This window comes from Bos indicus x Bos taurus, chromosome X, assembly GCF_003369695.1.
Source record: "Bos indicus x Bos taurus breed Angus x Brahman F1 hybrid chromosome X, Bos_hybrid_MaternalHap_v2.0, whole genome shotgun sequence".
Lineage (NCBI taxonomy): Eukaryota > Metazoa > Chordata > Mammalia > Artiodactyla > Bovidae > Bos > Bos indicus x Bos taurus.
This window is the reverse complement of record NC_040105.1, coordinates 95,510,177-95,535,544: the sequence shown is the minus strand read 5'-3', so window position 1 is coordinate 95,535,544 and position 25,368 is coordinate 95,510,177. Positions and strand designations below refer to the sequence as shown.

Sequence of the window (25,368 nt, the reverse complement as noted above, 5' to 3'; positions counted from 1 at the left end):
TTTCACTCTCCACTTTCACTTTCAAGGCTTTTTAGTTCCTCTTCACTTTCTGCCATAAGGGTGGTGTCATCTGCGTATCTGAGGTTATTGATATTTCTCCCAGCAATCTTGATTCCAGCTTGTGTTTCTTCCAGCCCAGTGTTTCCCATGATGTACTCAGCATATAAGTTAAATAAGCAGGGTGACAATGTACAGCCTTGACGTACTCCTTGTACAGCACAAAAACAGAACTATAGATCAATGGGACAGGGACAGAAAGCACAGAAACAAATCCATGCACCTACGGTCAATTCATTTATAACAAAGGAGGCAAACTACACAATGGAGAAAAGACAGTTTCTTTAATAAATAGTGCTGGTAAAACTGGAAGCTAAATGGAAAAGAATGAAATTAGAATACTCCATAACATCATAGACAAAAATAAATTCAAAATGGATTAAAAACCTAAATGTAAGTCTGAATACTATACAACTTTAGAGGAAAACATAGGCAGAACACTCTTTGACATAAATCACAGCAATATCTTTTTCGATCTGTCACCTAGAGTAATAGACATAAAAACAAAAATAAACAAATGGGACCTAATTAAACTCAAAAGCTTTTGCACAGCAAAGGAAACCATAAACAAAAAGATAACCTGCAGAATGGGAGAAAATATTTGCAAATCAAGCGACCAACAAGGGATTAATCTCAAAAATAAAAAAAAAAGCTCATACAGCTCAATAATAAAAAATAATAATAACCCAAACAAAAAATGGGCAGAAGATCAAAATGGGCATTTCTCCAAAGAAGACATACAGATGGCCAAAAAGCACTTGAAAAAATGTTCAACATCACTAAGTATTAGAGAAATACGAATCAAAACTACAATGAGGTTTCACCTCACACCACTCAAAATGGCCATCATGAAAAAGTCTACAAATGATAAATGCTAAGAAACGGTGTGGAGAGTTGCAGGCTATATTGCACATGTCTTTCCATAATTCAGTCTGTTACAATCTGATGTATGTATGTAAAGAACATGTATGAACTTTAATGGGCTCTTGGCTTTGGAAAACAACTAGATCATTCCGGTATGACCTAAATCACATCCCTTACGATTATACAGTGGAAGTAAGAAATAGATTTAAGGGCCTAGATCTGATAGACACAGTGCCTGATGAACTATGGATAGAGGTTCATGACATTGTACAGGAGACAGGGATCAAGACCATCCTCAAGAAAAAGAAATGCAAAAAAGCAAAATGGCTGTCTGAGGAGGCCTTACAAATAGCTGAGAAAAGAAGAGAAGCGACAAGCAAAGGAAAGAAGGAAAGATATACCCATTTGAATGCAGAGTACCAAAGAATAGCAAGGAGTGATTAGAAAGCTTTCCTCAGTGATCAGTGCAAAGAAATAGAGGAAAACAATAGAACGGGAAAGACTAGAGATCTTTTCAAGAAAATTAGAGATACCAAGGGAACATTTTATGCAAAGACGGACTCAATAAAGGACAGAAATGGTATGGACCTAACAGAAGCAGAAGATATTAAGAAGAGGTGGCAAGAATACACAGAAGAACTGTACAAAAAAGATCCTCACAACCCAGATAATCATGATGGTGTGATCACTCACCTAGAGCCAGACATCCTGCAATGTGAAGTCAAGTGGGCCGTAGGAAGCAACACTACAAACAAAGCTAGTGGAAGTGATGAATTCCAGTTGAGCTATTTCAAATCCTGAAAGATGATGCTGTGAAAGTGCTGCACTCACTATGCCAGCAAATTTGGAAAACTCAGTAGTGGCCACAGGACTGGAAAAGGTCAGTATTCATTCCAATCCCTAAGTAAGGCAATGCCAAAGAATGCTCAAACTATTGCACAATTGCACTTATCTCACATGCTAGTAAAGTAATGATCAAAATTATCCAAGCCAGGCTTCAGCAATACATTAACAGTGAATTTCCAGATGTTCAAGCTGCTCTTAGAAAAGAGAGGGGAACCAGAGATCAAATTGCCAAAATCCGGTGGATCATGGAAAAAGCAACAGAGTTCCATAAAAGCATCTGTTCCTGCTGTATTGACTATGCCAAAGCCTTTGACTGTGTGGATCACAATAAACTGGAAAATTCTGAAAGAGAGGGGAATACCAGACCACCTGACCTGCCTCTTGAGAAATCTGTATGCAAGCCAGGAAGCAACAGTTAGAACTGGACATGGAACAACGGACTGGTTTCAAATAGGAAAAGAAGTACATCAAGGCTGTATATTGTCATCCTGTTTATTTAACTTTTATGCAGAGTACATCATAAGAAACACTGGGCTGGAAGAAGCACAAGCTGGAATCAAGACTGCAGGGAGAAATATCAATAACCTCAGATATGCAGATGACACCACCCTTATAGCAGAAAGTGAAGAACTAAAGAGCCTCTTGATGAAAGTAAAAGAGGAGAGGAAAAAATTGGCTTAAAACTCAACATTCAAAAAACTAAGATCATGGCATCCAGTCCCATTGCTTCATGGCAAATAGATGGGGAAACAGTGACAGAATTTATTTCCTTGGGCTCCAAAATAACTGTAGATGGTGACTGCAGCCATGAAATTAAGACACGACTACTCCTTGGAAAAAAAGTTATGACCAACTGAGACAGCATATTCAAAAGCAGAGACATTACTTTGCCAACAAAGGTCCATCTAGTCAAGGCTATGGTTTTTCCAGTGGTCATGTATGGATGTGAGAGTTGGACTATAAAGAAAGCTGAGTGCTGAAGAATTGATGCTTTTGAACTGTGGTGTTGGAGAAGACTCTTGAGAGTCCCTTGGACTGCAAGGAGATCCAACCAGTCCATCCTAGAGGAAATCAGTCCTGGGTGTTCATTGGAGGGACTGATGTTGAAGCTGAAACTCCAATACTTTGGCCAGAGCTGACTCATTTGAAAAGACCCTGATGCTGGGAAAGATTGAAGGTGGGAAGAGAAGGGAATGACAGAGGATGAGATGGTTAGATGGTATTACCAACTCGATGGACATAGGTTTAGGTGGACTCCAGGAGTTGGTGATGGACAGGGAGGCCTGGCGTGCTGCAGTCCATGGGGTCACAAAGAGTTGGACATGACTGAGTGAATGAACTGAACTGAGCTGCCTAAGGTTACTTGACAACACAGCCATGCATCAAAAGCTCATATGCTGGAGCTGGAGAAGCCCCTGCAGTTAGTTTGTATCTACTGTGTGCCTAGGGTGCATATGCAGAAGTTGGATAAGTCTCTGTAGTTATTTTTGTAGCAGTCTGTGAGTTCTCCTCCTGGAAGGCTGCAATCCATGGGGTGGCTGAGGGTCGGACAGGACTGAGCGACTTCACTTTCACTTTTCACTTTCATGCATTGGAGAAGGAAATGGCAACCCACTCCAGTGTTCTTGCCTGGAGAATCCCAGGGACGGGGGAGCCTGGTGGGCTGCCGTCTATGGGGTCACACAGAGTCAGACACGACTGAAGTGACTTAGCAGTAGCAGCAGTGAGTTCTCCTGGGTGTGCCTGGGGTGGAGATTAGAGATCAGCTTGCATTCTTTTCTGCTAGGACACCCTCCTTGTTGCTGTTCAGTAAATAAGTTGTGCCCGAACTCCCTGTGACTCTAGGGACGGCAGCACACCAGGCTTCCCTGTCCTTCACTATCTCCTAGAATTTGCTCAAACTCGTGTCCATTGAGTCAGTGATGCCATCCAATCATCTCATTCTCTGTTGCCTTCTTCTTCTCCTGCCCTCAGTCTTTCCCAGCATCTGGGTCTTTTCCAATAAGTCAGCCCTTCACATCAGGTGGCCAAAGTACTGGAGCTTCAGCTTCAGCATTGGTTCTTCCAATGAGTATTCAGGGTTGATTTCCTTTAGGATTGACTGGTTTGACCTCCTTGCAGTCCAAGTGACTCTCAAGAGTCTTCTCTAGCACCACAATTTGAAAGCATCAGTTCTTCGCACTTGGCCCTCTTTATGGTCCAGTTATCACATCCATACATGACTTCCGGAAAAACCATAGCTTTGACTATACAGACTTTTGTCAGCAAAGTGTTACCCCTCCTTTTTACTATGATGTCTAGGTTTGCCATAGTTTTTCTTTGAAGCCATCTTTTAATTTCATGGCTGCAGTCACTTTCTGCAGTGATGATTCTGGAGCCCATGAAAATAAAATCTGACACTGTTTCCACTTTTTCTCCATCTGTTTGCCATGAAATAATGGGACCAGATGCCATGATCTTAGTTTTTTTAGTGTCAAGCTTTAAGCCAGCCTTTTCACTCTCCTTTTTCATCCTCATCAAGAGGCTCTTTAGTTCCTCCTTGCTTTCTGCTTTGGCGTGGTATTATCTGCATATCTGAGGTTGTTGATACTTCTGATAATCTTGATTCCAACTTGTGATTCATCCAGCCCAGCATTTTACATGATGTACTCTGCATAGAAGTTAAAGAAGCAGGGTGACAATATATAGCCTTAACATTCTCCTTTCCCAATTTAGAACTACTCTGTTGTTCCATGTCCAGTTCTAAATGTTGCTTCTTGACCTGCATACAGGTTTTTCAGTAGGCAGGTAAGGTGGTCTGGTAATCCCATCTCTTTAAGAATTTTCCACAGTTTGTTGCAATCCACACAGTCAAAGGCTTTAGCATAGTGAATGAAGTAGAAGTAGATTTTTTTAGAATTCCCTTGCTTTTTCTATGATCCTACAGATGTTGGCAATTTGATCTCTGGTTCCTCTGCTTTTTCTAAATCCAACTTGTACATCTGCAAGTCCTCAGTTCAGTCCTCAAGCCTAGCTTTAAGGATTTTGAGCATTACCTTGTTAGCATGTTAAATGAGCACAATTGTACAAGGTAGTTTGAACATCCTTTGGCACTGCCTTTCTTTAGGATTGGAATGAAAACTGACCCCTCATTGTTCATGGCTAACTTGGAGCCATGAACTAGCCATGGCTAACTTTGCTAGCAAATTTAAGGAATCGTCTAAGTTAAAAAAAAAAAAAAGACAATTCAGAACAGGCATTTGACAAAATAAAACACCCTTTCATGTTGAAAACATTCAACAAGCTAAGAACAGAAGAGAATTTTCTTAACTTGGTAAAGGATACTACATCATACTTAATTGTAAAAGCTTGAAAGCTTTCCCCTAAGATTGGGAAAGAGACAAGAATACTTGTTCTCATCACTTTTGTTCAACATTGTACTGGATGTTCTAGGAAATCAGGCAAGGAGAAAAAACAAAAGATATCCAGACTAGAAATTAGGACTACAACTGTATCTATTTGCATATAACATAATCTTGTGTATAGAATATCCTAAGGAATACACAAAAGAAAGCAAAAGGCAAGGCCACAACATCAATACAGAAAATTAACTGCATTTCTGTGCACAAGCCACAAACAATCCAAAAATCAAATAAGAATGTAATTTTATTTATAATAGCATCAAAATAATAAAATTCCTAGAAATAACTTTACCAAAGCACAAGGCTTGTATACTAATAGTTACAAAACATTATGGAGGGAAGGTAAAAGAAGATTTAAATAAATGGACAGGCATCCCATGTTCTTGGACTGGGAGACTCAATATTGCTAATACAGTAATTCTCCCCAAATTGATTTATATACTCACGTAGTCCCTGACAATATTACAGCACAGTTTTGCAGAAATTGACGAGAGCTCAAAGTTCATATGGAAATGTAAGGAATCTAGAATATCTAAAACAATCTTGAAAAAATTTTTTAGAAGTTGGAGAACCCTCACTTTCCAATTTCAAAAGTTACCATAAAGCTATAGTTATCAAGAAAGTTAGTGTGGAACTGGCATAAGGATAGACACAATGCTCAATGAAATAGAATTAACAGTCCAGAAACAAATACTAATATTTAAAGTAAACTGATTTTTGACAAAGGTATCAAGGCAATTCACTGAGGGAAAGAATGTTCAGCAATTGGTTCTGGGATGATTGGACACGTGCATGTAAAAAGATTATCTTTGTCCCTTATCTCAGGCCATACACAAAAATTTGCTCTAAATTTATCAGATTTAAATGTAAGAGCTAAAACATATGATGCTTTTAGAAGAAAATATAAGAGGATTTATGGGACCTTAAGTTAAAGCCAAGATTTCTTAGACATGACACCAAAACTATGTTCCATAAAAGAAAAAATATAATGAATTGGGACTCCTCATTTCAAGTTTTTTGTATTTCAAAAGGCACCATTAAGAAAATGAAAAAGCAAACAAATCTGGGAGAAAATATTTATGAAACATATATCTGATAAAGGACTTGTATCCAGAATACACAAAGAAGTCTTACAAGTTAATAAGAAGACATAATCCAGTTTTTTAAATGGACAAAAGAAATGAGCAGACTTTTCACCAAGGAAGATTTATAAATGGCTGATAAGCACAGGAAAAGATACTTAATATCATCAGTCAGATGCTTAATCTGACTGATACTTAAGTATCAGTATTAAGTATACTGATACTTAAGTATCATCATCAGATACTTAATATCATCATTGCTGCTGCTGCTGCTGCTAAGTCGCTTCAGTCGTGTCTGACTCTGTGCTACCCCATAGACGGCAGCCCACCAGTCTCCACCGCCCCTGGGATTCTCCAGGCAAGAACACTGGAGTGGGTTGCCATTTCCTTCTCTAATGCATGAAAGTGAAAAGTGAAAGTGAAGTCACTCAGTAGTGTCCAACTCTTCGCGACCCCATAGACTGCAGCCTACCAGGCTCCTCCGTCCATGGGATTTTCCAGGCAAGAGTACTGGAGTGGGTTGCCATTGCCTTCTCTGATCATCAGTCATTAGGAAAATACAAATTAAAACCACAGTGAAATGCCACTTTGTGCTCACTAGAATGAGTGTAAGACAGACAATGCCACATGTTGGTGAAAATATGGAGAAACAGGAACAGTCATTGGATGTTGATGGGGATATAAAATGGAACAGCCACTTTGGAAACAGTTTGCAGTTCATCAAAATGTTAGACATAAAATCACCATACAACCCAGTAATTCCACTTCCAGGTAGAATTCAAGAGAAATAGAAACATATGTCCACACAGAGACTTCCATGGAAATGTTCCCAGCAGCATTAGTCATAATTGCCAAAAAGTAGAAGCAATCTAAATGTCCAGCAACTGGCAAATGGATAGACAAATATGGTATATCCATACAATGGAATGTGCATGCATGCTAAGTTGCTTCAGTGGTGTCTGAATATTTGTGACCTTATGGACTGTAGCCCACCAGGCTCCTCAGTTTATGGGATTCTCCAGGCAAGAGTACTGAAGCGTGTTGTCGTGTCCTCCCCCAGGGGATCTTCCCGACCCAGGGATCGAACCCATGTCTCTTGAGTCTCCTGCATTGGCTGGCAGATTCTTTACCTCTGCACCACCTGAGAAGTGTTTAGTGCTTCAGTTCAGTATCTCAGTCGTGTCCGACTCTGTGCAACCCCATGAATCACAGCACACCAGGCCTCCCTGTCCATCACCAACTCCCGGAGTTCACTCAGACTCACGTCCATCGAGTCAGTGATGCCATCCAGCCATCTCATCCTCTGTTGTCCCCTTCTCCTCCTGCCCCCAATCCCTCCCAGCATCAAAGTCTTTTCCAATGAGTCAACTCTTCGCACAAGGTGGCCAAAATAGTGGAGTTTCAGCTTTAGCATCATTCCTTCCAAAGAAATCCCAGGGCTGATCTCCTTCAGAATGGACTGGTTGGATCTCCTTGCAGTCCAAGGGACTCTCAAGAGTCTTCTCCAACACCACAGTGCAAAAGCATCAATTCTTCAGTGCTCAGCCTTCTTCACAGTCCAACTCTCACATCCATACATGACCACAGGAAAAACAATTGCCTTGACTAGACAGACCTTTGTTGACAAAGTAATGTCTCTGCTTTTGAATATGCTATCTAGGTTGGACATAACTTTCCTTCCTAGGAGTAAGCATCTTTTAATTTCATGGGTGCAGTCACCATCTGCAGTGATTTTGGAGCCCAAAAAAATAAAGTCTGGCACTGTTTCCACTGTTTCCCCATCTATTTCCCATGAAGTGATGGGACCGGATGCCATGATCTTTGTTTTCTGAATGTTGAGCTTTAAGCCAACTTTTTCACTCTCCACTTTCACTTTCATCAAGAGGCTTTTTAGTTCCTCTTCACTTTCTGCCATAAGGGTGGTGTCATCTGCATATCTGAGGTTATTGATATTTCTCCCAGCAATCTTGATTCCAGCTTGTGCTTCTTCCAGCCCAGAGTTTCTCATGATGTACTCAGCATATAAGTTAAATAAGCAGGGTGACAATATACAGCCTTGACGTACTCCTTTTCCTATTTGGAACCAGTCTGTTGTTCCATGTCCAGTTTTAACTGTTGCTTCCTGACCAGATTTCTCAAGAGGCAGGTCAGGTGCTTAGCATGTAGCAATTCATTTAATTCTCATAACAGCCCTATGCAGTAAGTAATATTATTTATCCCTTTTTTATAAGTTAGGAAACTGAGGCACAGAGAGATTAAGTGACTTGCCAAAGAACATGCAGCCAGTAATTAGTATAGTTGGGGATCCAAGCCATAAGTCTGGCTCCACAATCTGTGGTCTTAACCATGGCTCCCATTTGTTGGAGAGAAATGAAATAATATAAGATATACTTGTACACGGCAGGCAATATATGGAAGGAATCAGAAGGAACTTTTATCAGTAATTGCCTCTGGGAAGTGGAAATGAGGGTGGGCAGAAAAGGGAGACAAATTTATTACTTTATACCACTTTAAACTCTGACTTTTTATACATTTTATAATTCATGTACAGTATTCAGTTTGTGGATAAGAAACATCTATTTTTAAATCAAAACATTGGTTATCTTTGTCAGATTTTTACATTTTTCTTTTTCCCTAAACTTTTTGATATTTTCTGAATTCTTCTGGGTACGTCTCCAAGCCAAGTTCTTGAATAATTACCGTGACATGCTTTTTGATAGGTTTCCTTCTGCCAGTATCAGAGACCAGGATGGGGTGAAGGCCAAGAAGGGTTGGGGTGGGGGCTGAGAAAGACCATGAAGAAGGGCCTGTGTTGCTCCCCTGCTTGGGTCAGACTGTGATTGGGCTAGATTCAAGGCTGCAGAGAGCTGTGGTGTGCAGTTCTGAACTCCCTAGATGCCCTGAGGCACACCATGGGGGCTGTGACTCTTGGAAGTTGCTGTAGTCCAACAGGGGGATAGATTATCTGTGTGTATGTGCAAACCAGCCCATCAGTCCATTTAGAGAAAGCACAGTTTGGATTTCTGCCTACAGAATGAGACTGATTCTGGCTCCAGCATGTATGTGACTGTGTATCAGAGGTTTGGGTTTTGGAGGGGGGTGGGGAGTGCAGGGGGGTTCCATTTAATGTTTAAAGATAGTCAAAAAAGAATATGTTATGAAAGCAGCTGAGTGTTGTGAAGTATCTTTACTAACATAGGAAATATTAGCTTATGAACTTTAGGAAGCCTTTGCCCGAGTAACGAGAGGCTTAAAAGAAAATGGGATGGGTTAATGTTTAGATTGTGGTTAACTCTTCATAGTCATTTCTTTGGTTCAATAACATGGAGGCAGGGAGTAAAAATAGATGTATTTGCTTTTAATATGTACTTATTGCATGGTAACGCTCTACAAGAGCATATTGTGAGAAAATAGGATACTTATTTTCATGAAATCTTTTTAAAGATTACATATTCAGTAAAAACTGATTAAAAGATATTTGAGTGAGTGAAGTGAGTGAGTGAAGTCGCTCAGTCGTGTCCGACTCTTTGCGACCCCGTGGACTGTAGCCCACCAGGCTCCTCCATCCATGGGATTCTCCAGGCAAGAACACTGGAGTGGGGTGCCATTTCCTTCTCCAGGGGATCTTCCCAACCCAGGGGTCGAACCCAGGTCTCCCGCATTGCAGGCAGACACTTTAACCTCTGAGTCACCAGGGAAGCCTTTTTAGAGGAGAATTGTGCTTTTTTTTTACTCCTGTTCTCTGGCCATGGACCAGCACCACATAAGCCCCAGAGCCTTTTTGTTATTACCATGCAGTAAAAATCACTGAAAGAAACATGGGCTTCAGGGTCTGATAGATTTAAGTTCAAATCCTAGACCTGCCACTCACAAGCTGTGTGACCTTGCACAAGTTATTTAACCTAATTTTCAGCTTTTTTGTGTTTTTTTTTAATGGAAAAATGGGGATAGTTCTGATTCCCTGCACAAGGTAGTTGATTGAAGCACCTTACACATGTTGGGCAACTAGTAAGTACGCAGTAAACATTAATTCTCTTACCTTTGCCAGGAAGGGAGAAAGAAGAAACTGAGTAGGAAAAAAAATTCTTTGCAAAGGGTCTAACCTTTGTTTAGTCAAACTGAATTGTGTCTGACTCTTCTGTGATCCCATGGATTGTAGCCCCCCAGGCTCCTCTGTCCATGGGATTTCCCAGGCAAGAATACTGGAGTGGGTTCCCATTTCCTTCTCCAGGGGAATCTTCCTAACCCAAGGATAGAACCCATGTCTCCTGAATTGGCAGGTGGATTCCTTACCACTGAGCCACCAAGACCCTGATGCTGGGAAAGATTGAAGGCAAAAGAAGGTGGCAGAGAATGAGATGGTTAGAGAGCATCACCTACTCCAAGGACATGAATTTGAGGAAACTCCAAGAGACAGTGGAGGACAGAGGAGCCTGGTGTGCTGCAGTCCATGGGGTTGCAAAGAGTCCAACTGAACAACAGTTAGGGACTGAACAACAACATCTCTTTGATGCCATTTTCCTGCTAAGGAAGGTCATGGCATGCATTTGGAGTGAAAATGTATGGATGCCATCCCTCATCTCTCAAAATCTACTGTACCCCAGGTGTGTTACCCTGTGTCCAAACCTTTCCAGTGATGATTCTGAGTAGCTGTATTACCTACTTAGACACTGTGTACACTTATTCGTGGATTGTCTGTATTCAGGGATGTACCATGCCAGTTTGATCTGCTTTGAGGATATTCATATTGGGATTGTCTTTCCCCAGCAATGGTAGTGAAAAACTTGTTGGAAGAGAGAAATCTTTACAAATCACTACTTTAATTTTTTAATAAAAGCTTTGAGGTCATGGTAATGAGAGCACCACCAGATCAAGTATGACAGTCTTACCCAAAGAACTCATGTTCATCTGATGAATGCATGTAGCAGAGCCAATGATGCACTTTCAGAGCAATTGGACTGTCTTCCCTGCTTCCCAAAAACTGTTATTCCTGGTGAAGGAACCAGTTCAGTCAACATCAAATGTGCCTACTATGCATGGACTACATGTTACAGGAGGGGTTTTTGAATCTTTAAGTGTTCAGAGTGATACAGTTTGGGGTGCTGGGGACAGAGAGGGAAACAAGCAAGTCACAATTACCAACACACAACTGAAGCGTAATCTACATTCAGTTCCTCCAAGGTTGGCATAACCTAAGAGCAGAAAGCCAAATGCAAGCCTCAGGGGGAAAGCCACACTTGAAAAGTAGGAGGAAATTAAAACAGTAAAGTAAACTAGAAAGAGCAGTAAAAGGGAAGAAAAGCAGGATATTACAAGGTCAAAACAAAAACCAAGAATCTTCAGTGGCATCGCATGTAGCAAGGACTTAAAAGAGAAGCAGCAAAAAGAGATTTGACAGGGAGGAAGTTAGCAGAGAGGTTTCCGAGGTTAAGTGGTTTCTGACTGGGCAGGGGGTTTCTATTAGATAAACAGTGGTTTATATGGAATGAGATATTTAGATCAAAGACTTATTTAACAGAACATTAAGAAACCATTATAATTAGATTGGCTCCTTTATTTATTTCATTAGCATTTGCAGTGCTCTTACAAGTGCCCAAGTCTACTAAGCTCCATAGGATAGGGATACATAATAGAAAAGTCATAATTAAACCATAATGGTTTTCTTTCACAAGAAATCTGAAGTTTTAGACCCATGACTTAAAAAGTCTCATTTCCCCAAAACTGTTTCAGTTTATGTATTCTTTTCTGATATATTAGACTTCTGTTTTCCTTTTTGAATTAAATAAGTTTGGTTGCCCACATCACAGGCAAAGGTGTCAACCTTGAAGGGCAACAAATTTTAAAAATAGCAAATCTCAATGTATCTTACGTATGCTGTGAGGAATAGTAGTTACAGCTTGTGTTAGACTTTTTCCTACAAATATAAACAAAAGCCCATACAGAACAGTCCAAAGAAATCAAAGCTTTCTCAACTTCACACACACAAAAATGTGTACATTGCTTAGCTCCTAATAATTTAATCAGTTTGGCTGGCCAGCATCACTGTTAAAGTACCAACTTGGATTCTGACAGGAGATTAAAAGCACAGTCTCAAAGAATCCTGTGTGAGCTGAGGAAAAACAGAAATGGCATTTATACCTTGTATTAGGGACTTATTTTCTGTAAAATTTTGATGCCTACAACGTAAACCCAACCCCTCATAGGAATAGGCCAAAGCTGCCAAGCTTTCCACACTTTCAGAAAAGTGTGCTTCTCAAAGTGGAGTTCAGAGCTGCCTTGCAGTGGGCAACCTGGTGCCTGGAAGTGAGACAACCCACAGGATACCTTTGGCACATTACAAAGGTGGGGGTGGACTTTATAGTCCACGTACAGACGCACACCTCAGCTAGAAGGGGCTTTTACCTGGCCATCCAAAAAAAATCCATCTTGAAAACAAACACACCAACCCACCTTAAGGGCAAGGCAGCGTGTTTTTTCTACTTTTCACATGCGCTGGGGTTTTTTTTTTTTTAATAACAAGGAAAAATGTCTATAAAATACTAAAGAAAACTTCAAAAGGTTATCCTAGGCCACCCTAGTGAAAAAATAGCTATTTGAAAATTGCTCCAATTATCCTTTAAAGAAGTTTGATTATCCTTTAAATCCTTATTTAGCATCAGATTTCAATAACTGATTCACTACATTTGGAAAGCCACTAATCTTTTTCAATTGTTTTATCCCTATACCTTATGTCGTCACCCATCGAATGTTTTAATGGAGAATACCCTTTCTCTGCAGTAACTTCAAGTACTTTCAAATAGGTACTGCCAAACTCATCATTAACTTTAGTAGTTTTCATCCACTTTCTGTACTGTGGTTGACTCCCCCTTACCATTAAATTTGGGCTTCCCTTGTAGCTCAGTCAGTAAAGATCTGCCTGCAGTGTAGGAGACCAGAGTTTGTTCCCTGGGTTGGGAAGATCCCCTGGAGAAGGAAATGGCAACCCAACTCCAGTATCCTTGCCTGGAAAATCTCATGGACAGAGGAGCCTGGTGGGCTGCAGTCCCAGGGGGTTGCAAAGAGTTGGGCACGACTGAGCAACTAACACTTACTTACTTACCATTAAATTCAAGGACTGTGAATATGTGGCAGTCAGAGATGAGCTTGGTTCTTCTAATGGATAAAGAGGGTTTTCCTGGTAGCTCAGATGGTAAAGAATCTGCTTGCAATACAAGAGACCTGAGTTCGATCCCTGGGTCAGGAAGATCCACTGGAGAAAGCAATGGCAACCCACTCCAGTATTCTTGCCTGGAGAATGCCATGGACAGAGGAGCCTCAAGGGCTAGTCAGGAGAATCAGACTCGAACACAACTGAGCAACTAACACACACAGTGAATAAAGAAACTCAAAACCAAAGAAAGAATTCCCCCATTCCAACTCCAACTTTAATGATTAATTTCCTTATTACCCTGAAGGTACAGGTTATCTCTCTCCCCATCCAACTTCTTAAACTATACAATAAAAATGTCTAATCTCTAGGAGAATGATAAGCATTATGCTCTTTCATAGCAAGGAATGTGTTTCTTTCACAGGGAATAGTTTTTTGTAAACAGGAACTTTTTAAAAATGTGTCCGGATCTCAGGTTTACATTTCATATCCAGAACTATATTCACATTTCATATCCAGAACTATATTCACCAAGTAGAAATGTGGGGCTTAGCTTTCTCAGCGGAAAACCACCATCCCAGAAGATTTTCCAAAAGTTAAACACAATGATTTTAGAGAAAAACACTATTTATTGTGTAAAAGATTTATATTTATTAACCAAAGCCACAAAACTATTAAAAGTTAACCTTAGTATTGACAATTAAGTCATATGAACCTGGCAAGGAAATTCCAGCTAAAGCTAATGAAGATCTTTTGCTTTAAATTCCCAAAGAGAATACAATAACTCTGGCACCAGTAATAATTAGAACCTTTCAAACAATAATGGAAACAAACATGTTAGTGTAAATATCTGAATTCAGAGGCAGAGAAACGTAAAGTGTTAAGGTGTTGCAACCTGATGTATCACAGAGCATGTGTAGTGCCTTTTACAGTCTTGAGTGCCTTAGAAGTCAGACCATTACCACCAATTGGCAACTCTGATGATGGGTGTTATCCAACTACTGGCTGGAATTAAATTACAGTGTGACTAATGAAAACATTTTAATTTCTTGAAGCAAAGTATACAATCACACCAGATAACTCTGGCTGGGAAAAGGGCAAGTTTGGAAGGGTCAGTTTTCGATCTTACTACATGAACAGCAAACTCATTGTCTATCAAAAGCCCCATACCAAGACAAAAAAGTCAAGAGGAACAGTTTTGCTTCGTTTACAATTTATTAAGCTCTTCCAGTGTTTCAGAGTGATATGGAGATTTCAATGATGTAACATGAATGGGACAAAAGGTGGACTTCGAACGTATCAAACAACTGTCTTGATCGAATCAGACTATTGATGTAGTTTTTCAATCTATCTGTAACAAATGTAGGTCTTCCATCCAGGTGATCTTGTAATTCACAAGGTTGGGGATAGGGATGTTAATATCCTAAATTAAAGGAAAAATAGTTAATTTCCTTGTAACCCAAACTTCAATATCTGTATTCATTTGCACGCATTTTAATCTAGTCTGCTAATGAAGATCTCCACGTGTTCCCAGTGAGTGACTCAAATCAAATGTGAAGGGAACCCTAGGGATTAATTCAGCCAGCTATAGTTCTCACATTTTATCATTCAAATTCTGAAGTTATTGAAACACATGTTTCTCCAAAATCTAGTTAAGCTAGATGAGTTCATGGCTCTAGTAATACCAGAAGACTGCAGTAAATGAGAATTGGGTAAAAGACCAGGGGAAAATGCCGGTATTGATCAAGAGCCAGAGTGTACTTGCCAGGGACACTTACAAGTAAGGTCACTATTAGGATTCTTCATTTCTCTTCATTAGGTTCAAATCTGTTAGAAATGGGACCACGAAGGATCTTTAGGCTGACATGTAGGTAAACCCAGAGAGGCCCATCTGTCCTTTTACTGCCATGATATTTTTGCGAGACTAGTGCTTATACATGGCTGTGCTGTGTCAAGTCACTTCAGTTGTGTCCCACTGCTAACACAATACTGATAATATTTGAATGCACTGCTGGACATGATCTTCTTTGCAAACTCAGTCCCATTCATCACATGTATAGGCTGAAGTAAACACTGACAGTGCTGAGGATCAAAATGAACATACCTTAAAGTTGGAGAGTAATAGGCCCGTGTTATGTTGGTTACACTATCTCATACTGGTTATTTGTAATGGCACGAGAGAGGCAGTAAGCTAGAAAGATTCCAATCAGCTGGAAATAAAATATAAGCAAAACTAAACATACACATACACATAAAGCTTAAATACCTGAAGATACAGGTCCTTTCACTTCCAATTCACTACTTATTTCCTTAAGTTTTTTCTATAATAAGCTTATACATGATGTCTTAACTACAACTGTGATCTGGAATTTCACAACCATCCCTGACATAAATCAATCTGGGAAAATCCTGAAGTTTGGGGAAACTTTTCTTATTCTTCCTCTCAGTTATCAGAGCAAAAAGGATATGGCTTAGAATTAGCATCTCATCAAGTAAAATCTCCATCTATGAGGCAGTACTGTGATAATGAAAATGCTGTCCAGCATGGCAGCAATTAGCCACATATGGTTTTCAAGCACTTCAAATGGAAGCCTAAGGAGCTAAAATTTTAATTTCATAGTTATAACTTTCGAAAGGTGGCTATTTTATTAGAGAGTACAGATTCAGAGAGACCTAAGAGGGCAGGTCTCACAGAACTCTGGCGTTGTGGAAAACAGCATGGTAAAACAGGATCCAAGACAACTGAAAACTGGAATGGAAAGGGCAAAACTACTGTTTCTACTGAGATGATCGACTGAGTTTTGTGAAAATGTGACTTCTCTAAAAAATGTCCTTGCTATACAGGGCCCAGAAGCAAAAACTCAAAGCCTTCAAAGTGGAAATCTTGTAGCCTACACCTACAAAAGTGATGAAACATTTCCTAACTACAAGGACTTACTTGGAAGCAAGCGACTCCAAAAGAAATTCCAGCAACAACTCCCATTTCTGACTCTATAATGGTCATCACCATTATAAAACAACCCTAATGGAAGAGAAATTAAAAAAAAAAAAAAACAGTAAGTACAGTCCAAGCAATAATACTTTGATCACACATCTCTGCAAAAGATGATCTTTGTTCTTTTATTCAAATTATTCTTTCATAACAAATCCTATCTCTTTTGAGGGACATAAGATTCATTTTTTGGATTATGCATTTAAGTGTCACTTAATCACAAGTCACAAATTTTCTGAGCTTCAGTTTTCTGCGCTATTGCAGATTATGTGTATTGTGAGTGAAAATTAAATTCTTTTTTTACTCCTTACTTCATTGTTTACTTTATCTGCATCTCTCTGAGGAGAACAATCTTCAAGTTTACAGCAGCTTTCAGGAAATCCTTTTTCCGAGTAATAATTAGTATCCTTCCAATCTCTATAGTTGGTGACACCACAACAATGCAACTGAAAAAAATCCAACAAAAGCATTTAGAGTTCATATTACAACTATGTAGTCAAACAATTACACCAGCATCTAAGATTATACTCAGTGATCTCTATCCTATGACATTGGCATTAAAATTCATGAGATAAACATTTTGGAACTGGTCTGACTTTCACTGCTATACTGCAAGTGGACAACATATGATAGGCAGGGCCCTATCATCTTCTCTGAGGGAATAGGGAATGTGTTTCCTTCTTGAGAAACCACCAGCTATGACCACTTACCATGCTTTGGATCTTGTCTACTGCATCACTTCTATAATCTCCCGTAGCGTTATACTGCTTTAAAGCTTTCTCATAATTATTCTTAAGGCTGTTCTTAATCTACAGCAAAGAAACACAAGGCTGGTAAACAAAGATTCTAGAATGTTCTTTTGATCTCCAGGTCAAATAGGAAATTGCAGCAACATATAATTAATATCTATGGTCCAATTCTATCTTCTAAGTGATATGGTTTTGCTAAGGGGACTCCTAAGCAAAACATTCCAGGAAAAGATGATAACTATGAGAAGTTCAAAGTACAATGGGAACCTATATTTATTCAAGTGGCAGCTTTGTACTGCTGTATCGCCCACCCTCACTACCACTTTGTTAAACACTCTCCTGGATGAGGCCTCAGTACTCACTGAATGATTTCCTAACCCCAGATTTAACAAAGTGGAATTCCAATTTCTAATTTGTTTTTAAAGTTTTGACAAGTGGAGAAGGTATCAATTTTGTGTTACCAGTTTTGTGCTAGTGAAAGCACTAGTGAAAGCTGTCTTTTAACTCTATTACTTAAATTTATCCAGTTTTATCTCTTAGAGGATAAATTTTCACATATTCAGGTTCCCAAAGGCAAGCTTACCTCATGTCTGAAAACAAATCCTATGATAGCAGCGACCAGTTCAACCAAAAAAATGAGAGTCAGAAACATTGCATACTGTGGGATAAAAAGAAAGTCCAAGTCAGCATAAATAAGATACGTGACAGCTGCAAAGCGAGTCAATGTTCAGCACATTGTTACTGAAAAGGGCAGGGAAAACACAACAGAAGTGGGAATTGGCAGCTATACTGTTACTTGCTAAGTTTTCATAAGGAAGAGGAAAAATCAGAAAGGGGCCATGCCTAGTTCCAAGAAACAAAGCCTACAACATATTAGCCTTTTCAAAAACCAACAACCAATTTTAAGAAAACAAGGACTCACCAGTTTCAGCATCCATGCAGAAGCTCGGCAGGTAGCAAAACAGCCAAAGGTGCCCAAAAGAATAATGACAGTGCCAGTGCCAATGAGCACAAAGGGGACATTGGTGGCCTTCTCATTTAAAAGGGAAAAATAATTCTCTAGGCTCACCTTGCCCCAAATGCCAACGGCAAGAAGGATAACACCAGTGATCTATGTGGGAAATCAGAGAATAGAGAGTTATACACTGTATACAGTAACATCTTCAAACCACACACCACTAGATGTTTAAGAAACAATAGGTGTGAGAATTGACGTAGCACTCTGTGGCCACAGAACTGTGGCTGGGATATGGCAGACAAGGGGGGACTGTACAGAGGGTTAGGAAGGGGAGCTGCACACAAGAACAGGTCTTGATAAACCCACACGCTGGACAGCTGTAGCCAGGACAAAACCAGGGGGCAGCTAGGCTTCTTGACAAAATTCTTAAACTTGATGTTGTTTTTTTTTTACCCTAGGGTTCAAAACTTCCTTAACCCATTTACTCCCGCTTTAGGAAGAAAACCTTCCCGCAGGTAGGGGGAAAGGGAGTGTTCGTAAGTGTTCCAGAAACAAATGTGCACAGCGTACAAAAGAATGGTTCACAAAGCAAGCCTAAGGATAGACTGGCGGGAGCGGAGCCATTATCATACTTACCTGCGAAATACTCCCCTCTTATGAAGCAGTGAAAAGAAAGAGACTATTATGCAAGCGAGCCCTCACCGGGCCCGGGCAAGCCTTGCTTCTCAGGGGACACTCTCTGCTTGCTTTGGGGGCGGGGGGGGGGGCGGTCACTCCATTCCAGGCGCCCCGCATCTAATTCGAACGCTAGGCACTTCTGGTCCTGGTTCAGCCTCTCGGCTGCCCAAGACCCCGACCCGAGCGGGGGAGATGCCCGAACCCGAGGTGGAGTCCCAGCGCCGAGGTCCCAGCAGCGACCGCCGCCCCAACCCCACTCGCGCCTCCCTTCCCACTTCGGATCCGAGCTCCCTCGGCTCGGGGTCACACACCCCCTCCCCGACTCCAGCCTGGGATCCCCTCCAGTCCCCGGAGTCTCCGTCTCTCACCCAGAAGATGAATGTGTAGATCAACAGGACGCTCTTGAAACAAGTGATGACCGGTTTGGTCTGCAGCCTCCGAGAAGGGGACGCCATGACTCGCCAGAGACCCTGCCCGCTGCGCCAGGCGATCGGAACAGCTAGCGAGGCGCGGAGCCCCCGAGTCTTCCCGGAAACTGCCGAAAAGTTACGAGCGCCCGCAACTGAGAAGAGCCGGAAACACTGTACAGTTTTCTAGAGGGTAAAGTCTGGGAGGCTGTCCGGAAAGTGACGACAATTTCCGAGCGCCCTCTGCCGAAGGTTGCCGAAAACGCTACACAAAAGGTTCTAGTGTCGGAAATTTCTTAGATCTTCAGAGTGCAGGTTGCTTCATTTTTTCGCTTATGGAATATTTCCTGCCCCCCACCCCTCTCCATGCCCTTATAAGTGCATCATTATTGTTTCTAACACCAGCAACGCCAGCAGCACTCTTGAGATACGGCCTCGCCGGCCCCTAATGCCCTAAAAGTGGGGGGGGGGGGGGGAGGATGAAAAGAGGTTAAAAGTAACCTAAGAAAAAGTAACCTAAGAGTATCTTATTACGTAGCAAAATACTCTCAAGACATGGACCTATATTTCCAAAGAGAAGCAAAAGCAGTTCGCAGAGCGATCCATCCAGTCACATGTTTTTAGACAAAAACCTAAAGGAAAAGTGCAATTTACGTGAGTGGTGGAATTAGGATGATTTTTTTTTTTTTGTCTCTTGTGTTTTTTCGATTTTTGAACACTGTTTTAGGAGGTGGGGAAGGGGCACAAGAATAATAAATAACCACTTATTGAAAGAATTCCAAAGGTAGATAGGAAAGTAATGAATTTTAGAATTTCTCTACAAGAATTTGCCAAAAATTCTTGCCTTTATCCCTCTCCCTCCTTATCATCTAAATTACTGGAGATTAAGGAAAAGTGCTTTAAAGTAATTACTCCTGAAATGTAAGTTCAGCTATTAGCTACAAACTTTCAAAAGGGAAGGCGCTACAGAGAATACCCGGTAAATGTGACTCTCTTTTAAATGTTAAGACTGAAAGGCACTGTATATTCCAGCCCTCTGTATTTTCAGATCAAGAACAGCTGATCATAAAGAGGCTGAAATCTTGGGTCACACAACTAACAGCAAAGGCAAAACTAGAGATAACTGTGCTTTTTCAATCCTCTCCTCTATTATATAAGCTGTATATGGTATTTGGTGCCTACTCATCCCAAAGAAATTCTACCAGTTGCTTAGATCTTCCTAGAACTTGAGACTATGTGTTCCTAAGGACTTAAACTGCTTCCAGGATGGGAATGAATCACCAGAAAGTTTCCTGTCCCTTATGTACACAGGCAGACCTGAGTCAAACTCTAGGGTAAAGTGTAATTTTAAAACACACACACACACACACACACACGCACAACAGCCCTCTTCACAATCTCCTAAATACTGGAGACCTCAGGATAGATAGGGATTTTTTTTTTTCATCTGTTAAGGTCCGGTTTAACAAAAGTATAAGCTCTTTAAGGGAAGAAACTGTCAAATGTGTGTGTCAGGGGGAGGTGTTTCTAGGGGGATGGGATTAAAAGACAGTATTCCATTTCCTAACCAACCAATTACATCATCAGTGACACAAGCTTAACATCACAAATGGGTATTCATTGTATTGCCACGGCAATAAGCCCTGCATTGGTGAAGAAGAGGTGACTGCCTAAACTTTTTTGCTCTAAATCTTGCTTTAAACACATACCACAGAACCAGAAAACAGGAAAGTTCCATTAACTTGGTCACACAGAGCTTCCTTGTGCTTCAAATATTGACCTAGGACCAGCTCCTATAGCATCATGCCAGATGTCTGAGGTCCAAGAGAGCAACTGCTGGAGAATTATTGCACTGCCATGCCTTATACTAAAGCATGAAAAGCCTAGCACATACATACATGGAGAGAACAGGTAAATGATACATGTATACACTTCGTAAACACTAAGGTCATCAGGAAATAAGGCAGACATCAAATTTTAAAACACCATATATGCCACAGCCACAGGAAATGAAGTTGAGGGGGCTCTCAGTATATGCAAAGTGGTCTCCCTAAACTAAAGAGCACACATCTGAGGGGTTCTCATATTAAAACAAAAAAGTATCAAGGGAAATCTTGCTAAATTCTTGTCATCTTAAATGAAGTTTCCTCTAAAGCTTAGGTTTGTACCATGTCCTGAAAGGGATTTTCATTGTAAGCCTGAGAGCAAATAAATATTTCTGTGGCTGAAGAAAAAACAAAATAGCCAAGCAAAAGCTGCATCTTATTTCCAAGAATGTGTTGATTTTCCTCCCCTCCCTTCCTCTGCTACTCACAACACTGCTTTGTTTGAATAACAGTCAGTGCCAAATTAAACCAAAACCTGACATGGAATTTAATATTCCTATGGCCACAACACCTTGAACAGTGCCTCCCACCCTGCTAACCCCACTCCCACCATTGCCATGCCACCAAGCCTAGAAGTTCAGTTTAGTTCAAATTTAGGTCTGGGTCTGGGTCGAAACCCAGACAAAGAGGCATCTAATCCCATCTAGGCAATGTAAGAAGTAAGTCTCTAGGCTATAAAATAAATTTATTCCTTAAATTATTAATAAATGCTGTACTGAGCATTGACTATGTACCAACCACCATTGCTAAGCAACCAACAAGTGTTACCTCATCCTTACATCACAAAAGTCCTTATTGTGAGGCCGCGACTACCATTGCTCATGTTTTACAGATGAGGAGACAGGTTCAAAGAAGCTAAGTAACTTGCCTAGGACTAAACCCTGGCAACTTCCATTTCTCTCATCAGAAACAGAGCCCACTATGTGATGAGATATGGCTGCAATTGTACATTTAACCATAAACAAGGGCTTTTTGGAGCCCCTGAAGCACAAGAACCTCAATGGTTTCCCCAATTCTGCCTTGTACTTGTGGGTTTTGTTGAATTTTACTTTTGCCTTCACTCAATTAGCCCAACCACCTAGGAGGTAACCCTGCCCATCCCAGAGTGGTAAAGGGAGTTCAATAGCTTTTTTGGTTCAACCTCGTAATTTCTCCCTCTTTTCTGATCACAAAAAAACATTTGATGTTGAAAATGTAGGGGGAAAAAGGAAGATACTTTCCTTAAATATTGTTACTGCTTGTTTTACAGTCAACATTTAGTGTAGATTTGGTCCCTTCTCTATTAACTTCCTGTAACCTTTAAGATTAAAGTGTTTTTCTTTGACATTTAAATGATGCCTCCTCCAGCACATCAGCTTATTTCCTATAGCTTTTCCAAAGTGAATTTTCTGTTCCATAATAAGCCAGTACGATTATCTCCCCAATAAATAAGATCTGTTCCCTACTTCCCAATCTCTAAACTCAAAATACCTGCCCCACAACTTAAGGTTCAGCTCAAACCCAACCCAATGAGAACAACCTCCCCCAACTCTCCAGCCTGGCCAACACATATACTTCTTTCTTTAACATCAGTCCTTATACTCTGATCATTCACGTTAACTCATACCCTTAATCAATTACTATAGTACCTGCTTTCAGTATCTGCTTCTTCTCTACTTACCTGTCTTACGTCTGGTTGTCTACATGTTCAGAAACTACTTGAAGAGCCAGTTTGGCTGGGCTCCTGCACCCGCTTTTATACTCTCCAGGACCCTAGGACACAATGCTCAATTGATGAGGTCATTTGGTGCTTGGCCAATCCCTGTTCAGCTCATTGGTCATAGCTGGCCTCTGAGGCTAACCACTTAGTAGTCACTCAAGGCTTGATTAATTAAATGAAATTAAAAACTAAATGTCTAAGCCATCCCAGTATCACACTGACATAAAACGGAAAAATTAAGTTGAGCTGTTAGATAACGTCTTGGGACATTACTTCACTCAGTCATGTCTGACTCTTTGTGACCCCATGGACTGTATAGTCCATGGAATTCTCTAGGCCAAAATACTGGAGTGGGTAGCCTTTCCCTTTGCCAGGGGATCTTCCCAACCCGGGATCAAACCCAGGTTTCCCGCACTGTGGGTGGATTCTTTACCAGCTGAGCTACAAGGGAAGCCCGCTGCTTGTCTTATTTTCATTTTCTAATACCTTTTCTAGAATCCCTCCAATTACCTTCGGCTAAGTACCTATTGTAAAATTTAAAAGCACCTTCTACTTATTAAAGTCTCATATTTTACATTATAGTCATCAGATAACCATCATTTAAACAGATAATTTAAACATCATAATTTTGACAGATAACTCATAGGTATAGTTTTACAAGCTACCTTCCTAAATAAGAATATCTTTTTATCCCTCTTGTCTCTTGTGCGTTCTCACTGTTCCTTCTCTGCAATTGTCTTTTTCATTCACCCTTTCCCATCTACTCCTTTCACATTCTCTATGAACTCTTTCTTCCTTTTCCAGTCCTTATCTTGCCTTTTTCAAAAAGACTCATAATATACAATTTGGGACACATGGAAATGAGAAATACTCCTAAATGGTATTAAAATTTACATTTACATTATCAATTTGTCTTAGTCCACTTTCTAAGAATGATTTCAAATGTAGGCTTGTTGAGCTTTGCTGATATTTCAACTAGTCAGTTTCCATATCTAATACTTCTTAAAACAATATCTTGTTGACTCTGAGGTGCTTCTTATTAAAAGTTTTGATACTGAACTTTAACAACCTTAAAAAATTCATATTTGTATGTATGAATGTTGCCAGTCTCTGTCTTTGTCTTGTCTTCCCAACCAAGTCATAGGAAAATGTGTTTTATTTAACTTTATATCCCCACAGTGTCTAATATAGTGTTACCCCCACGTAGTAGTGCTGAAGAAATGTTGGTTTTTTAAATTAACCCTACCTGTTTGTTGTAAGGTCTTCATATTACCCATCCAAGTGCTTCATAGGAATGCTGCCCCTCTTGTCTCACTTATCCCCTTACCTTGATCTCCCTATGATTTCTATAATCTTCTCCTTCATTTTCTTCTTTAATCTCTCACTGCCACCCCTCTGCCCTGCTCCTTCCAGCCCTGAGTGGGACACAAGGCCTATGCAGCATCTTCATCTTAGCATGTTCTGGGCTCTGTGTTTGGTGCTGGGGGAATGAAGAAGACTAAGCCATGGTCCCACTCACAGTCTAGTAAGGGACAGAGATGAGTCTGAGTTGAAAAGACTAGTTAGAGTAGGGAACAGAGACTATCATAGATCAATAGTGACAATAAGTGTGATAAATCCTATAATTGAGACATGAGACATGTACAAAGTGATATGATAGAAAAGGATAGTAAACCAGCTCTGGCTGGGATGGGCTGAGAGAAGCTTCTCAACAGGCCAGGAAAGAAGGGAAAGGGTTACAGAGTGGAGTAAACATATCTGTCCCAAGCCACAACAGTGAGAAAGGAAGAGCAAGTTTAGTGTTTCCAGAATGAGGAGTCATGGAGTGAATGTTTAAACCAGGCTGAGGACATAGGGGGATTTGCTTGTGTGGGGTACAGTGTGTCCTGCTAAGAGCTGGGACTATATTCTTTGCCACAAGGGAGTCAGTGAAGGGATTTTTAGAAAGAAAATAACCCTGGTAGAATTTATCCCTCTGCTCACTCACTCGCTGTCAATCTCTCTCTTTTGCTCTTTCTCTCACGCTCTCTGTCACACACACATTTATTTAATAAATTCACTATTTTCTAACACATAAGTTTAATGTAAACGCCTATATCTGATTTCAACGGCCCATAATTTCAAGAGCCCTACAGTATTTATTCAACTTTATCTCCTACCGCTCCTCTGAACCCTCATACCAGTTAACCCATCCCCTGCTTTGACTTAACAATGAGCTCTTGTTTATGTCATTTCCCTTGCCTGAGAGCAGACCACGGCCTATGTTTTCCCACAGAGTCTTCACAGTGTATTCCATACCTTTTGGAAATTTATAGGGTCTTGTACAATTTTCTAATTGTGTCCTCCTTCTCTCCCCTAATAAACACAAACCCTGTGGGAGCTGCAGAGTAAGCTTCATAAGATCAAGGATCACACAATTTTTACTCATCACTGTCCCTTGGTTCTTAGCTTAGTTGAAGCCCAATGAAGATTGGTCAGCTCAATACACAAAATTGTAATTAACATCTTTGTTAAATGTCTGTTTCCTCCAATCCATAAGGGCAAGGGTGTCTCTCAAGCACCTCGAACAGTGTGTGGTACATAATAGATGCTCAATAAATAT

The 25,368-nt window shown here is 40.5% G+C and overlaps 1 protein-coding gene across 3 annotated transcripts; it reads right to left on the bottom strand.

The window, feature by feature from the left end:
- Positions 1-14,593: 14,593 nt before the first annotated feature.
- TSPAN6 (tetraspanin 6) lies at positions 14,594-22,775 on the bottom strand. 3 transcript variants are annotated; one of them, XM_027534400.1, is made up of 9 exons: positions 22,728-22,775; positions 19,143-19,446; positions 18,061-18,249; positions 17,722-17,796; positions 17,100-17,198; positions 16,701-16,835; positions 16,336-16,419; positions 15,502-15,607; positions 14,594-14,820 (listed from the first exon to the last, which is right to left on the bottom strand). In XM_027534400.1, exons 2-8 carry the CDS (start codon positions 19,227-19,229, stop codon positions 15,539-15,541), a joined length of 738 nt encoding a protein of 245 aa, XP_027390201.1. In that variant the 5' UTR covers positions 19,230-19,446; positions 22,728-22,775; the 3' UTR covers positions 14,594-14,820; positions 15,502-15,538. The 3 variants fall into 3 exon arrangements, with proteins under 3 accessions (XP_027390201.1, XP_027390200.1, XP_027390202.1); XM_027534399.1 differs by having other exon boundaries at positions 19,143-19,634; positions 22,728-22,749; XM_027534401.1 differs by lacking the exon at positions 22,728-22,775 and adding an exon at positions 18,733-18,749 and having other exon boundaries at positions 19,143-19,238.
- Between the last annotated feature and the right edge of the window lie 2,593 nt (positions 22,776-25,368).